The sequence below is a fragment of the Canis aureus genome, chromosome 4 (assembly GCF_053574225.1).
Source record: "Canis aureus isolate CA01 chromosome 4, VMU_Caureus_v.1.0, whole genome shotgun sequence".
Classification (NCBI taxonomy): domain Eukaryota; kingdom Metazoa; phylum Chordata; class Mammalia; order Carnivora; family Canidae; genus Canis; species Canis aureus.
This window is the reverse complement of record NC_135614.1, coordinates 38,579,765-38,596,081: the sequence shown is the minus strand read 5'-3', so window position 1 is coordinate 38,596,081 and position 16,317 is coordinate 38,579,765. Positions and strand designations below refer to the sequence as shown.

Here is a 16,317-nt window from a genome sequence, read left to right as displayed (position 1 = left end):
GTGTGTGTGTGTGTGTGTGTGTATTCAGTGGGTGGATACTAGACCTAATGGATCCTGTTTTTTTTCTTTGCTTTGTCTGCTTTGAAGCTTATCTTTTTAAAAATTTATTTATGATAGTCACACACACAGAGAGAGAGGCAGAGACATAGGCAGAGGGAGAAGCAGGTTCCATGCACCAGGAGCCCGACGTGGGACTTGATCCCGGGTCTCCAGGATCGCGCCCTGGGCCAAAGGCAGGTGCTAAACCGCTGCGCCACCCAGGGATCCCTGCTGAGAAGCTAAGAGTGCAATTCATGACCTTCTGACCAGTAACCAGAACTCAAATATTTTGTGGATTCTCTTTAGGCCTATATTTTTGTTTTCCTCATACCTTTTCCCTTCATCCTGTTTTCTTCATCTTTTAAAGCTTGTTGAAACATATATTTCCTTTCCATTTTTAAAACTGTGCTAAAATACACATAAAACTCACAATTTTACTATTTTCAAATGTACAATTCAGAAGTATTAAGGACATTTATAATGTGGTGAAACCATCCCCACCATCCATCTCCAGAACTAATTTTTTTTTCCAGAACTAATTTCATTTTGCAAAACTACAACTCTGTCCCCATTAAACAACTTACTCCCTCTCCCCCAGCCCCTCTGGTAACCACCATTCTACTTTCTGTTCCTATGAGTCCAACTACTTTAGACACCTTGTGTAAGTGGAATCATACAGTATGTGTCCTTCTGTGACTGGCTTATTTCACTCAGCATAATGACCTCAAGGCTCATCCACCTTGTGGCATGTGTGATAAATTCCTTCCTTTTTAAGGCTGAATAACACTCCATTGTGTGTACACACCACATTTTGTCCATCTATTCATCTGTCAATGGACACTGGGTTGTTTCCACGTTTTAGCTAATGTGAATAAGGATGTTATGAACATGGGTGTACGCAAAGCATGTGTACTTTGATCATCTGTTTTAAATTTAGGGGGTTGTAGGTGGGGGTAGGGAACAAACATACCTAATAAAGTGCTTGACATATAGTAGCATCTAATCTATATCTATTGAGTTGGGCACTGTCCTTGCCCATGAGGAGAGGGCCACCAAAGAAGAGGCTGGTGACCTTGTACTGGGGGTCTTCTTTCTCCCAGATCAACACAGGAATGGTTGGGCCAGCGGCCAGAGAGGGATCTGGGGGCTCAGACCCTACTAGGAGCCCCCAGCACCTGGATGGTATTTAAAGCCAGGGTGGCTCAGGGAGTTAAGCATGTGCCTTTGGCTCAGGTCATGATCCCAACGTCCTGGGTTCAAGCCCCACATTAGGCTCCCTGCTGAGCAGGGAGCCTGCTTCTCCCTCTGCCTCTGCCTGCCACTGCCTCCTTGTGCTTGCTCTCTCTCTCTCTCTGTTAAATAAATAAATAAAATCTTAAAAAAAAAAAAACCCAAAGCCAGCCCGGGGGTGGATGAGCCTCTGGGGGAGGGGAGATACCTCCTGAGGGGCTCAGTGAACGGGAATATTAGCAACAATAGGCAGGAGAGTGCATTATTCAAGCTCATGGTTGCCCTCCCTCTTCTCTGAAAACCTCACAGATGCCTCTGAAGCCTCCACGTTTGATCCCTCTCCTCACCTAACCACTCTCTCGCCTTCTCCACAGGCTTCCTGTCACTGAGGCCTCTTCTAGCTGGGAGGGGATGGGGCTCCTAGGTGTCACTTTCTGACTGTTACCCTGCCCACCTCCTGCAGGTCCTCTGGGCTCAGGCTCTGCCAGGCCTTTTCTCCCATGGCCGGAGCCTCCCATTCCGTGTCACCTCAGTCCTGCCCTCTTGCCCCCTCGCTAGCCATGGTCCGAGCCTGTCGAGGAGTCAGTCCCATCCTTACCATCCTGGGAGGTGTGGTCTCTGGCAGGGTTAATGATTGCTCAGGGGAGGAGGAGATGGTGCCAAAGTCTGCCGGCTGCTGCGCTGTCACAGGCCCCAGAAGGTGCCCGCCGGCGCCCATCCACCGCTTCCACAGCCCCTCTGGGGCACAGGTAGGGACCGCCCAGCCTGGCTGCAGCAGGGGCTCAGGAGACTTCTGGCCAGGGGTAGGGACCGAGTGGGGTTGTAGGGGCTGAGGTGGGCTCTGGGGGTCCCACCCAGCTGGGTGGGAGTGCCGGTACTGGGTTGGGTGGATCTGGAGCAGCTTCCTAGTCTGACAGTGAGGCCTGTTTCCTCTCAGTGCGAGGCTGGTACGACTCCCAGATTCTGATGGCTCCCCTCCCTTCCGAGTCCTGGGGTCATTTGGGCACAGGGAGTTTTCTTCATAGGACAGAAGGGAGGCAGTTCCCTCAGGCAAGCACGGTAGCCTGCCTGGGCCTCTCTCACAAGAAGCTCAAGGGGGTAAAGACAGAGTGACTGGGCTTTCTCCCAGAGCAAGGACAAAGAATGGGGCCCTGACCTCAACTGCTTGGGTTCAGATCTTAGCTCCATCCTGGCTTTGTGGGGCTCTGTAGCTCTTTTGGACCTTGGTTTCCATATCTGTAGAATCAGGGCGGTCACAGCGTGGGAAGGGAGCTGGGGCTGAAGCAGAGCCGAACCTCTGGTCCACCATGGATTTGAGTGCCACCTCAGCCAGCGCTAGGAAGTGTCTGGACTGGGGGCTGGCCCTCAGCTCTGGCTCATTCCAGACTTGGGTGCCAGGTGGAGACTCAGCGGAGAGCCGTGGGCAGGGTAGGCCTAGGCAGGCACTGCGGGGCTGGGGCACCAGATGCCCAGCTCGGGCTCAGGGAACAGTGGGGTCCAACTGATGGAAACCTGTGTGTGAACTCTATGGTTCTTTTTTTTTTTTTTTTTTTGGACTCTGTGGTTCTTAACCTCACCCCATTTCTTAGCAAGGACACTGAAGGGCTTGCCTGGGGAGTGGGGTGCTGGGGCCATAGAGCACAGTGAGTAAGTGTGATTCTGGAATGCAAACCAGGACCCTTTGACTCCATTATCTGTCTGCTGTTGAAGCAGTCAGGGTGATGAACACTGGAGGCGCCCCATGGCAGGGAGCCCGGTGCCCTTGGGGTCCACAGCCTTGCACCAGTGCTCCCTGGATGGGCCAGCATTTGCCCATGGAGTCGATTGGAGCCCAGATGAAGGCTCGCCCAGGGACTCCAGGGATTCCTGGATTTTTTTTTATTTTTAAAGATTTAATTATTTATTCATGAGAGATACACAAAGAAGCAGAGACACAGGCAGAGGAAGAAGCAGGCTCCATGCAGGAAGCCCTATGTGGGACTCGATCCCAGGATTCAGGATCATGCCCTGAGCCAAAGGCAGATGCTCAACTGCTAAGCCACCCAGGCATCCCTAGGGACTCCTGGATTTAAAGCTAGTCTGGATCTAACATTGTGTCCCTTGCTCTTGGATATCACTCTTTAAGCTTCTCTGAGCCTCAGTTTTCTCACCTGGACCCTGGGACAATAATTCCTACAGCTAGAGCACAGCTGTGAGAAGTAAAGAGCGGAAGTGAAAGTATGTGGTGAGCTGGAGGTGGTAGTGGCCGTGGTGGGCAAGTTAGCTCTTGGGTGGCTTGTGGGTGATGAGGGCCACTTTCCTCTCTGGTCCTTCTGGAGGCCCTGGGCACATCTGGAGGCCCTCACTCCCAGTCTGGAAGATAGTCTGAGAGCCCTGGACTTTTGGGACCTGTGGCTGGTGCCTCCTCCCACTGGGGCCAAGGATCCAGTGCTTCCAGGGCCAGGGCGAGGGAGCCTCCTTCCAGCCAGAGGGGCCTCCCAGGGGCCCTGCATGTATCATGCAGCCAGCAAAGGTTGAGAAGCACCCTCATTCACCTCTGTGCCCCTTTTTGCCCCTTTTCTAAGCAACTTTTTGAGAGTAAGGAAAGTGTGGGAGGAAGGAAGCTAGAATTTCTAGAATGTATAGAGTCCTATTTTTTAGAAGACAACCTGAGAGATGGAAAAGAGGAAAGAGCCTCTGCATGTGGCTGCATGATATTGGGGCTGAGGAGAGACTGCCTCCTTTGAGCCCAGGCTACCTGGTGTAGCAGAGGAACTGGGCAGATGGTGTAGCAGAAGCTGGGGGTGGATTGGTCAGGGCACCGTGAAGGCCTTTCCCCAGTCCCAGACCGTAGGCAACTCCATTCAAGTCTTGTTCATTTGCAATTGCTCTGTCCCCTGCCCCTGCTGGGAGACCAGGAACTTAGAGGCCAGAAGACGGGGCCCACCAAAGCATAAAGAGTGGCAGGGCACCTGACCAGGCCTTAGAGGATGGAGATAATTTGCATATATGCAGAAGGCAAGGGAAAGCACTCTGGGTGCAGGGGGCAGCATATGCAAATGCCTGGGGGGAGGAAAATAGAGGGTGTGGACTGAGAACAGGAGCATTTAGTGCCACTGGGCCACAGGACAGGGAAGGGGAGCAGCTTGTTGGGAAGAGAAACCCAGGACCCATGAGGACTTAGCCTGCGGGGCCCAGGGGCAGGAAGTGTATCCCTGCAGCCAGCCAGAGCCATGGCAGAGGTTTGTGCTTGGGAGTAGCCATGCCCAGTGAGGGAGGTTTATTCTTGTTCCTTCTCCAGCTCACACGGGCCCTGTTTGCATTTTTCTCAAATGACCAAATCCAGAAATGACACTCTGGACCAAAGAACTTTGGCCTCATTACGATCAAATGAGTGCGTGTGTGTAAAAAGTCTCTAACAAGGGGCCAAGATTGTTTGAAACTCAGGGTGGAGGCCAGAAAGAGCACTGGACTGGGTGGGATGGGAGTCAGAGGGGCGGCATCCAACTTTGCCCCCAGCTGGCTTGGAGACATTGGCAGGAGCCTCATCCTCCTTGAAACTCTGATGTAAAGGAGGTTGATAGCCACCTCTCCCTTCTGGAGGGATGGTCTGGACCAGATGCAGGGGCGAGACTTTGGGTATGCCTTACTCTGGTGTAGAGGGTCATCACTGTTGCTCTGAGTAAGGATCGGAAGGCTTCTTGAGGCCCCTTGAGAATGGGAGGGGAAGTTGAAAGAAGCTTCCACGAGCGATAAGTGTAGCTGGTTATAGGACGGGGACCTCAGTGACCCTGGAGGATGAAGCTAACAGTGAAGGGTGCTCTCCCTCTCCCTTGCCCTTGGGAGCCCTGCAGTGTCTGGGGGGAAGTCTGGCTGATGAGGAAGAGAAAACAAGAAGCTGGGAAAGAGAGAGCACAGACTTCCTGCTTTGGGTTCTGATCTCATTACTGACTGGATGACGTCCCTTCAGCTCCTGGATTGTGATGTGCTGAGGTGAATGGCACAGGGTACAAAGTGCCAGGCATAGCATATGGCCCATCCTTGCCAGCTTCCTTCCCTAGGAGGAGTGGGTCCCCAGGGCAGGAGTTTCCTCTTTTCCCAATTGTACTTTGCTATGGTGAAAAGCACATGTTGCATGCCTGTGGCTACTCATTACTTACTCACTAATTGTCCTATGGCTGCTGAGTCACCTCTGAAGGAGAGGAGGCAGGAGAACAGAAGAAGTGAGGGGTGAGGTCCCAGATTGCACAGCAAGGAGAAGTCAGGGCTAGCTGCATCCAGCCAGTGTAAAGGTGCCTGGGATTTTGCCACATGGTGGATGCCAGCAGCCTACCACCATCACCAGTGTCCAACTCCACCTGTGGGGCTGCTGCGCGCTTGCCGCTGCCACCCCTCCCCCCATGGGCTGCCACCAGCTCCATCTGCCTCTCCACCCTCATCATCACAAATGTTACAAGTGCATCCGTCCCCACCTCATCACCACCACCACCATCATGGCTTCCATCCCCACTGTCATCCCTACCCCCAGGCAAACTGATGTCCTGGTTCCAACCCCACCTCCATGACCAGCTCCAGGAGTGCCTCAGTCACTACATTTGACCTCGGCCACATCAAGCCAGCACCCTCCACAGCACGGCCACCTGTTTCTCACGAGGACTGGGAGTAGCAGTCATAAGGTGAAGATGACCCCACAATAGGCAGAAGGAAGGGATTTGCATTTGCTGAGCACCTTCTGTGTGCTGAGTGCTGAGCGGGCACAGTCTATTCTCATTCATTCCTCCAACCCCTTATGACTCTTTAGGGTTGTCAGTCCCATCTTACAAATGAGGAAATGGGCTCAGAGGAGGGCGCGAATTGCCCAGAGAGCCTCTGTTGCTTCTCTTGAGGGTCTATAAGCAATTTGCATCTCGGGCCTTTAGTTTCCCCATCTGTAAAGTGGATATAGCGGTGCCTATCGTGAGTGTTCTCGTGTCGAGTAGTGCCCAACTCAGTGTCTGGCGCGGAGTAGATCTTCCTTATGTGGTAGCATTGGTGCTCACTGCCATAAGGCTTAACAGCCACCACTTAGGCAGTCCATTGAGGTATTCCATTGAGATGTTGGTGACATCTTTCTTGACCATTCCTTGGTGTTTCCACGCTTAGTTACTTCCATTCTCCATGATCATAAATAACCACTCGTGATGAGCAATTTGCTGCTGAAAGAGCTTCCTTATTTTAGGTTTGTTGGGTTACCAGGTCAGAAAGGACAAATATTTTGAAGGTTTGGGGTTCACAGCTGAACTGGGTTTTTCCCCTCCTGCTGGGGCCCTGGCAGAAGGTGAAGGTTGCACTCTTCCCTCTGTGCATGGGAGAGACCCCCTCACTTGTAGCTGTGAGCTCCTTTGAGTCTGTTTCTCTGTCCGCAAAATGGGTTGCTGCAGAGATTAAATTACATGAATTTCAAATGTCCTGCCTCCAAAATATCTCACTATTCTTGCCTCTTAGTCTCTGTCACTCCCCTGGTTAAAACCTCGAAATGACCCTCTATTTTCCTTAGAATACAGCAGACCATCCACACCAAGTCTTACAGGGTCAGGTACCGGCTGCCTCTGCCTGCTTCCCTATCCCAGTTTCCCTCCCTGCCCTTCTCTCCCTTTGCTCCAGCCACAGGGCTCCTCTTTCCAATTCCTAGAACACACCCAGATCTTAGTTGACCAGGTGCCATTCTCTCATGTTGACCGGGCAACCCGGAGCAACCTTAAAACAGTGCTTGCTTTAGCAGTGTAGTATGGGACTGAATTTTTTTTCAAAGATTTTATTTTTAAGTACTCTCTACACCCAACGTGTGGCTCCAACTCACAACCCCCATATCAAGAATCTCATGCTCCACCAACTGAGCCAGTGGAAGTACCCCCTGTGTACTGAATTTTAAAAATTTAAATAAGACTACAAGATTTATAATAACAATCAGCTTCTGAGTTTCCTCTTCCCATTATTTTTGTTTGATTTGGCTTGGATTTTTCAGTGTCCATCACTGGTGTACAGGTTTCTACAATTTGTTTTTGTATTTGCCAATTTCCATGGTGTAAATACTTCCACCCTGGCTGATTTCAAGCCACAAATATAATGCCAACCAGCTTGTAAAATTCTTATAGCTATGGCAGTTTTCATTAGCAGCTCCAGCATGCTATGGCATCTGTCTTCCCTTCAATGTCTGATGGTCCTTGTTCATGACTAAGAACAAGGCTCTAAGTCCAGTGGGGTCCCTGGGTTGTGGGGGAACTTTTCTTTTGGAGGCCATGTCATAATGTGACCCAATGGATGCCCCACATTTCAGAATCTGTAGGTCTTTTTCTCTTGAGTGGGTCCATTTTCTCTGTTTTTCATTTCTGGTGGTTGGAGGAGATGCTCTATCATCATCTGCCAGTGCTTTTGGGACAGAGATGGGGGTAAGGGCTGAGAGGGTCACCATTTGGTGTTCAGTCTTTCACTTAGCCACCTGTTTTGCTGTGGTGCCCCACCTCTACCAGGCCTAGTGCCCTGGGGACAGATCTTTCCGATTCAGCCTCTCCAGGAAGTAGGCTCTAAGTATATTTTCTAGTGTGTGTGGGGGGTGGGGTGTCAGCTCCCTCACTGCATGGATGGGGGGAGAAGTATCTGGGAGTCTAATGGCTTCATATGCAAACTTTCAACCAATTTTCCCGCTTTTAGGCCACCCTGCACCTCTGTTTCCAGGAACTTCTAGAACCTTCAATCCTTGGCCTTGCTGGGCTTTTGAGCTGGAACCTGTGGGTGCCATCCCTACTCTGGTTGTTTGTTTGTTTATTTATTTATTTATTTATTAAAATTTATTTAATTTACTTTATTTTTAAAATTTATTTTAGAGAGAGAGAGAAAGTGAGCAAGCGAGCACAGGTGGGGCAGAGGGAGAGGGAGACAAGCATATGCTACACTGGGCAGGGAGCCCGATGTAGGGCTCTATCCAGAACCCTGAGATCATGACCCAAACCTAAAACAAGAGTTGGACACTTACCCAACTGAACCACCCAGGTACCACCTACTCTGGTTTTAACTATCATTAGCTTGATAAGTTGTTCATCTTTCAATTCTTTCTTTTTTTCTTTCAAACTTCTATAATCTACCATCGTTTTAGTGGTGTTTCGAGTGGAGATGAATGCTGATTCCTCCATACTGAATAGGGAGCTTTCTCTTCCACTCCTCACAGATTGTCCTTTTCTTGTCCTTCAGACATGTCACTTCCTCAGAGACTCTGCCCTATGCATTTCCATTATTCACTGCTGTGTAACAAACCACCCCAAGACTTACTGGCAAACAGCAACAGTCATTTATTATATTAGAAATCTACCATTCGGGCAGGGCTTAGACCAGATGGCTCGTTGGGAGGTAGAGCGTCCTTTTTGGGATGGTTTATGCACACAGCTCCCTCACATGGGTGGGTGGATGTTGGCAGTTCACTGGAAGCTCAGTTGGGCTGTTGGCCAGGGGCTCTGTTGGTCATGAGTCTTTTCAAGAGACTGCTGGGGCTTTCTTGTAGCATGGCTGCTGAGTTCCAAGAGAGAGTGTTCCAAGAGACTAGAAGGGGAAACTGCCAGTATCTTGGGGCCAGAGCCTGGAAACTGGCATGGCATCACTGGAGCCATATTCTATCAGTCAGTCATGGGGCCTGCCCAGATGTCTTAATCATAAAACCAGTGGGATTTTTAATTTATGGAGATGACTGTGTAATGACATTGAAAAGCTAAGGCCATTGAAAGATTTTTATTAGAGGAGAGGGCCTGCCATGCCATGTAGGGCCACACGGGGAAGCATTCGGTCAGGACGTGGAAGGAGAGAGGAGAAAGCGTGACCCAGAGCCTTAAAGCATTTTCCATGGGAAGGAAGGTGGGAAGGAGGCTGCAGGTCAGGCAGTGGAGCAAGCTTAGGATTGAATAGTTGGAATAATTTTGGCAGTCTATAGGCGTCGTCCTTAGTCGTCCAGTGCTTGGATCTGGGGTGACTCAGGGCAGGGAGAATATTGACTTGGTGTATGAGTTAGATGAAGGAGGAAGTTGGAGTGTGGGCTCTGGATTGGTTGGTTTGTACAGGAAAGGAGTGTTTGCAGGCAAGTCATCTGCCATCTCTGGGAACCAGCTTGCCTGGGGAAGGTTGGCAAGGTGCCCTGAGATGTTAAAAACCTCATAAATAGAATGAAAACGTAATGAATGTACCAGATTCAAGGGGGGCAGACATAGTCTTCATCTCTTGTTGGGAGTAGAGTCAAAAGGTTTGTAGCCCTTTTTATCTGCCATACTGCCTGAAGTAGCACCTCTTTTATGCTCCTACAATGGCCACATTCCCTTCCTTCATAGCATGAATGCAGCAAGCAGTCAGCACTTCATTTACTTGTTTAGAGTCTTTTTCCCCAAAAAATATTTTATTTGTTTGAGAGAGAGAGCAAGAGTGGGGTGAGGGGCAGAGGGAAGCAAATTCCCCGCTGAGCCCAATGCGGGGCTCAATCCCAGGATTCCAGGATCATGACCAGAGCCAAAGGCAGACACTTAACCAACTGAGCCACCCAGGCACCCTAGGGTCTGTCTTATTCACTAAGCCTTGAGCTCAGTGAAGGCAGCACCTTGGCTCTTTTGCTTGCAATTATTCGCCCAATGCTGGGAAAAAGATCTAGCCTTTAGGAGACGTGCATAAATACCTATTAAAAGAATGAATGAATGAATCCAGGTACCCAGGTACCCACCTTCCCATAGCAGGTGCCCAGGAAATGTCAGTGGATATTTAAAATTATCAACCCTCTTATGGCCATGAGAGGCATGAGAGGTGAAGCGGGACATAGTTAGAAATGAAGCTGGGGGGATGCCTGGGTGGCTTAATGATTGAGCATCTGTCTTCGGCTCAGGTCATGATCCCCGGGGTCCAGGATCAAGTCCTGAATTGGGCTCCCTGCAAGGAGCCTGCTTATCCCTCTATGTCTCTGTCTCTCTATCTCTGTGTCTCTCATGGATAAATAAATAAAATCTTAAAAATAATGAAGCTGGGGAGGGAGGTGGCTGTCAGGTGTGGATGGTCTATGGAAGCTCTTTTATGGAGTTTGGGCTCGGGCAATGGGGAGCCATCAAAGGGCTTTAAACAGAGGAGAGAGGTCATCAGAGGGGTTGAGGAAGGATTACTTGGGCTAAGTGAACTGGTTTAAAGACCCAAGGGAGGGAGGCCTGGAGAGGGGCTGAGCCAGGGGATGGGGGAAGGTGGCTGTGAGTGTGGCTACTGTGGGATGGAGGGAAATGCCAGGTTCACCATAGATTAAATGTAGGGCACTCCAAAAAAGGAGAGCCAAGGGTGACCTAAGCAAATGGGTACATCCTTGAGGCAGGAACTTGGGAGGAGGGGAAGGTGGCATGAGGGAGAAGACTTCTGGGTTTTGATTGTCAAGGTTCAGCTCTGGAAGTCATTCTTACTCTGCTATCTCTTTCTCTCCCCCTTGGAGGACCCCATTTTTTTGAATCAGCCAGAGATTGGGGTCATTTTCTCTTGGTTCTCCCATAGCTTTGGAGTCCTTCCCAAACTGACCTAACCAGGTAACCCTCCTGCTGTGGAACATCTCACAGGGCCAGTGTTCCATGGAGCACACTTTGGGAAAGGTGGCAAAGGCAGCTATTAGATGTGTCAGCAAGTAGGACAAAGGACCCTGTCTACCCATAGAGCCTCTGGATTGTCCTGGTTAAGTCACTGTCCCTCTTTGGGCACCTGATTGTGAAGGATGCTATTAGCTTAGACACTTCACATAGGCAGGGTAGAGTCATGGTTGGGGAAATGAATTCTGGAATCCAAAACTCATGTTCAGAGCACGGTCTTGTCATAGATTCCCTGTGTGCCTCAGGAAAGCCCTTTATTCTCTCAGCCACCTCATAGTTGCAGGGATATCAAGATTATGCATATAACATGCTTAGAGCAGTACCTGCTACACAAGGCCCCTGAATTCTAGAGCCAAGTTTGGGTCATTCTCAAGCTGGAATTCTAGACCAGGCTCGCTACCCTGCCCACCCCTCTGGGTTCCCCCTCTAACTTGATTCCTCCACCCTGGAACATCTGGAGAGTGGCAGCGGGTGATAGGGGCCCTGAAAGGGTAGTGGTGGGCAAGCCTGGCTCAGACCCTCCCACCAAAGAGAGGGAGGCCTAAGTACAGTTGCCCCTTTCCTGATGCGTCTTCCCTTGGTCTTTTCAGACATAATGGCGTGGCCGTGGCTATCCTGCCTCCTGCTTCTTACCCTCATGGTATCTGGTGGGTGCCTCCCCTCCCCTACCAGAGTAGTACTAATGTGGAGATCCTTGGCAGGCCCTCCAGAAGAGAGGGGCACTGCTTCATTAGCAAACCCCCAGTTCCCATGACCCAGCTCCATGCTTGGCTGCCCTGGGGAGGTCTAGGGAGGACCCCAGGCGGGTGAGCTAGGCTGAAGGTTGGGACTGGTGTGGGCTCCCATTAGGGTAGGTGGGGAGTAAGCTTTACAGGGGCATCTAGGTGTTCCAGTGGTCTATGTTCCTACAGTGGAAGCCAATGTGGCCCCGACATTCTCTGGAAACATGACAAGAGTGAATTTGCCTGAGGACCTACCAGTGGGTGAGTAACCATCCCTGTGCACAGACTGTGCCAAGCCCCTACCCAAAGAGGGCCCCAGGGACTCCCTTATGGGCTGGCTTCCCATAAGGGAGTATTTCCATGGCTCATCATGGGGCAAAGGTGGCCTGAAGGGAGTTTTTTCTAGAAGTTTGTTTTCTCCTCTTCAGCTTTTGTGTCAAGGCCCTCACACAGTGTCAAGTAACCAAGATACCCCATGAGAACATTCCTTCTGTTACCCATCCCATCTCTTGCTGGTGTTTCTGATACCCCGAGGAGAGAGGATCCACCTGAGACCATTTTTTCTCTTCCACCTCTCACACTTGCTAAATTTCCTCCACCCCCTGCTTTTCTCCCCTCTAAACAGGGAGCAGATTTCTGGCTAAAAGACTTTTACACACTTCTTGCCAGAAGTTAATAACAGTGCTTCACTTTATTTATTTATTTATTTATTTATTTATTTATTTATTTATTTATTTATGAGAGACACACAGAGAAAGAGAGGCAGAGACACAGGCAGAGGGAGAAGCAGGCTCCATGCAGGGAGCCCAACGTGGGACTTGATCCTGGGTCTCCAGGATCACACCCTGGGCTGCAGGTAGCACTAAACCGCTGAGCCACCGGGGCTGCCCCCCAGTGCTTTACTTTAATTGCCTTTGTTTATAGAGCTACTTTCTATCTATGGCAAGTGAAATGGATTTCTATTTACAGCCACAATCTAAAGCTTGCTTTTATTTTATTTTATTTTTAAAGAAAGATTTATTTATTTTTTTAATTTGTTTTTTATTATTTATTCATGATAGTCATAGAGAGAGGAGAGAGAGGCAGAGACACGGGCAGAGGGAGAAGCAGGCTCCATGCCAGGAGCCCGACGTGGGACTCGATCCCAGGACTCCGGGATCGGGCCCTGGGCCAAAGGCAGGCGCCAAACCGCCGAGCCACCCAGGGATCCCCAGAAAGATTTATTTATTTATTTATTTATTTATTTATTTATTTGAGAGAGAGAGAGAGAGAGAAGGAGAGAGAGAGAGGGAGAATGCAAGTGGGGAGAGGGAGAGAAAGAACCTCAAGCAGACTCCACCGAATGCAGAGCCCAAAGTGGTGCTTGATCCGCTAACCTGAGATCATGACCTGAGCTGAAACCAAGAGTCAGATGTTTAAGTGACTGAACCACCCAGGTACTCCTAAAACTTGCTTTTAAAATAAATAGATTTACATGAAACGATAAGTCAATTAAAAGAAGGATCATAAATAATGAGACACTGGATATGGTAAAGATTGTGGCAGTGTACAAAAGGGAATGAGATTTGGGAAACATCGTTTTGTTGGAAGCCACAGGGACTGAATTCCTAATTCCTAGCAGGCAGGATATGGGTTAAAAAAAAAGATTCTATTCATTGGGATACAGGCTTGGCTGAGCATTACGGACCCCAAAAAACAAAGGTGTAAACAAGGTCAAGGCTGATCATTCTCTCATATAGCCATCTGTATCAACAAGTCCAGGGCTCTCTGGGGCTCTGTTCCATTAGACTGTTCCCTGCTCTACACTTTTGGTGTCTGGCATTCTCCTTCCATCTCCAGGCTCTGCCCTTCCCTAGGCTGTGGCCCTCATCCACGTGGTCCGAGAAGGCTCATGTCACACCCTATTCCAGTCAGCTAGAGGAGGAAGGGGCCCCTCAGGCTCGGCCCTTTCTCATAATGATAGGCTCCAGATTTTACACACTGCTCTTTTCACTCACTTCTCATTGGCCAGAACTTAGCCACCTATCCACACCTAGCTGCAAGGAGACCTGGAAAATGAGGTCTTTATTTTGGTTGGCCATGTGCCCAGCTCAAAATCTGAAGTTCTCTGGCTCTGAGAGAAAGAAAGGGTGTGAATATTAGGGGACAATCCACAGTCTTTGTCGTAGCATTGGAATTAGGATCTCAGATAGCTAAAGCTACCAGAAGACACAAGAGACTGAATCAAAGACGGTGAAACCCAGAGTTGGCCCTGGGATTCAGAATCCCAGACTGGAGTATGTGAGGAAAGGATGGGGGATAGACTTTGTAGGCACAAAGACCACATACATTTGGGTGTGGTTGCCAGGACAGCAAAATCTGTTTAGGGTTATATTAATAAAGATTTAATGCCCAGGATGAGGGAGGTGATGGTCTCATTACACTGAGATGAGCACCCTGGAAGACTGGGCTGAAGTCAAACTATTTGGTATCTATAAATGTTCTTTGTCCAAAAGAGAAGTAATGTATATATGTTAATGATATTTACATATATTTTCATAGCTGTTTGGTCATAGATAAAACACACACACAAAGGTCAAACGAATGTCACAAATACTATAACTCAAAGGCCCTCAAGATCTCATTCTCCAGAGTAAGCCTTTGATATCTAAATAAAACAGCTTGAGTTCTCATACTAGTTTCAGAGGCTCCTCCTGTGGATGTTTTTTTCAAGGTTGAGGTTCACCCTTTGTTCTTTCCTCCCTCTCCCTGGCCAGTCCCTGGTGCCATCCAGCCAGCTCCAGGCTTTACTGAAGATCTGAGGAGAAGGGAGGAGATGGTAGCATGAGTCAGGAAGCCATACTCACTGTTGTCACTGGAGAGTGTCCACTCTGGGCCTGGTCAGGTCACCCAAACCCTGCATGTCTCCTTGCCTCCCCAGCCCTGGGGCTCTGACGCATGCTGCCCTCTGCAACCCCCAGGAAACAGAAAACTGATTACTTCATTGTTTATTTTATTTATTATTTTTTTAAAGATTTATTTACTTATTCATGACAGACACAGAAAGAGAGAGGCAGAGAGATAGGCAGAGGGAGAAGCAGGCTCCATGCAGGGAGCCCCATGCGGGACTCGATCCGGAGACTCCAGGACCACACCCTGAGCCAAAGGCAGGTGCTCAACCATTGAGCCACCCAGGCATCCCCACTTCATTGTTTAGAACAGCGCCCCCTCCCTCCCTGGTCCAGACCAAAGGATCTTTTATAACCACAGACTCCTCTCTGGGCTCTCTTTTGGTGGGGGGTCCTTTCATAAACCAAAGGGTGATTTTCTTCTACCTGAGATAAATTCTACAGCTCTTTTACAATGGGAAAGCATTTTCAGTCAGATTTTTTAAAACTTTGTCATTTAGACTTTCTATTTTGAGGTATAATATATGTGCAGAAAAGTGCATTGACTCACAAATAACTATCACTGATCAGGAGATAGGGTGCTGCAAACACCCCCAGGTCCCCTCTCTCGTCCCTTTGGTCACTCCCTGTCCTTTCTCCCTGACAGAAGACCTCTTTTCCTGACACTAACACTGTACAATAGTTTTGCTATGTTAGGCAGGCTTTATATATATATATATATATAGTCCCTGGTGCCATCTTTATTTATTTATTTATTTATTTATTTATTTATTTATTTATTTATTTTTGGCTTTTAAATTTTTTATTTTAAGATTTTATGTATTTATTTGAGAGAAAGAGCATGAGGGGAGGGAGGGGCAGAGAGAGAGGGAGAAGCAGACTCCCATGCTGGGCTCCATCCCAGGACCCTGAGATCATGACCTGGGTGGAAGGTGGACACTTAACTGACGGAGCCACCCAGGAGCCCTATAATTATGGTGTTTTAAATACCAGTTTTAGTTTAGTGACAAACATATAATTCTTCACATATAGGGACCTAATATATGTCTTTTATTTTTGTAGCTTTTATTGATTTGTTACATTTAATTTCTTTTTCTAGGCCAACTTAAAAAAAAGACTTATTTATTTGTTCGTTTATTTAGAGAGAGCGAAAGTGTGTGAGCAGGTGGAGGGGTCGAGGGAGAGGGACAGAGAGAATCTTAAGCAGACTCCATGCCCAGCACGGAGCCCAACCCAGGGCTCAATCCTACAACCTCAGAACCATGTTAATGGCCACCAAGGCCAGAGACCTGGGGATTGAGGGGGTCCCAGACTTCTGCACACAGAGAAGACAGGCTCCCTACCCCAGTGGAGCCAGGCTGGTGCCAAAACATGGGGCCGTGGACCATAGGCATTCCGTGTCCCACCTCCAGGTTCCGAGGCCTTCTGGCTGGTGGCTCAGGACCAGGACCAGGACTCTCTGACCTATGGGATTAGTGGCCAATATGCCTATTTCTTCACTGTCACCCCGGCCACTGGTGAAGTGAAGCTGGCCAGCCCTCTAGACTATGAGGTAAAGGGTGGCAGCCTGGGAAGACCCTGTGAGGGGGGCAGGGGGATGGGGGCCCTGCCTGTGCTCCCACTCTGAACAGGGGCTCACTTTCGGCCTCTTCTCTCTGCCTGCCACCGCAGACGCTCTACTTGTTCGCAGTCACCATCTCTGTAAGCGACAGTCACAACAACCCGGTGAGTTGGAAGGGGGAGGAAGAGGAGACCGGTCCTGGGATCAGGGAGCAAGGGACTAGAGCCACTCCTGAGTGTGTCCCCTATCTCAGGCAAGCAGAGAGAGCCCTAGTT

The 16,317-nt window shown here is 49.3% G+C and overlaps 1 protein-coding gene across 4 annotated transcripts in view; it reads left to right on the top strand.

Annotated features, from left to right (window-relative positions):
* Positions 1 to 1,914: 1,914 nt before the first annotated feature.
* CDHR2 (cadherin related family member 2) overlaps positions 1,915 to 16,317 on the top strand; it is a 35,862-nt gene continuing 21,459 nt past the window's right edge. For 2 of the 4 annotated variants that reach the window (XM_077895453.1, XM_077895450.1), the window contains exons 1-5: positions 1,915 to 2,018; positions 11,462 to 11,518; positions 11,783 to 11,854; positions 15,894 to 16,033; positions 16,153 to 16,206. In XM_077895453.1, the coding sequence (XP_077751579.1) occupies positions 11,467 to 11,518; positions 11,783 to 11,854; positions 15,894 to 16,033; positions 16,153 to 16,206 (318 nt within the window). In that variant the 5' untranslated portion in view covers positions 1,915 to 2,018; positions 11,462 to 11,466. Of the gene's footprint in view, positions 2,073 to 3,394; positions 3,487 to 11,461; positions 11,519 to 11,782; positions 11,855 to 15,893; positions 16,034 to 16,152; positions 16,207 to 16,317 lie in introns of all 4 variants that reach the window. The other 2 variants (XM_077895451.1, XM_077895452.1) reach the window with 2 other exon arrangements.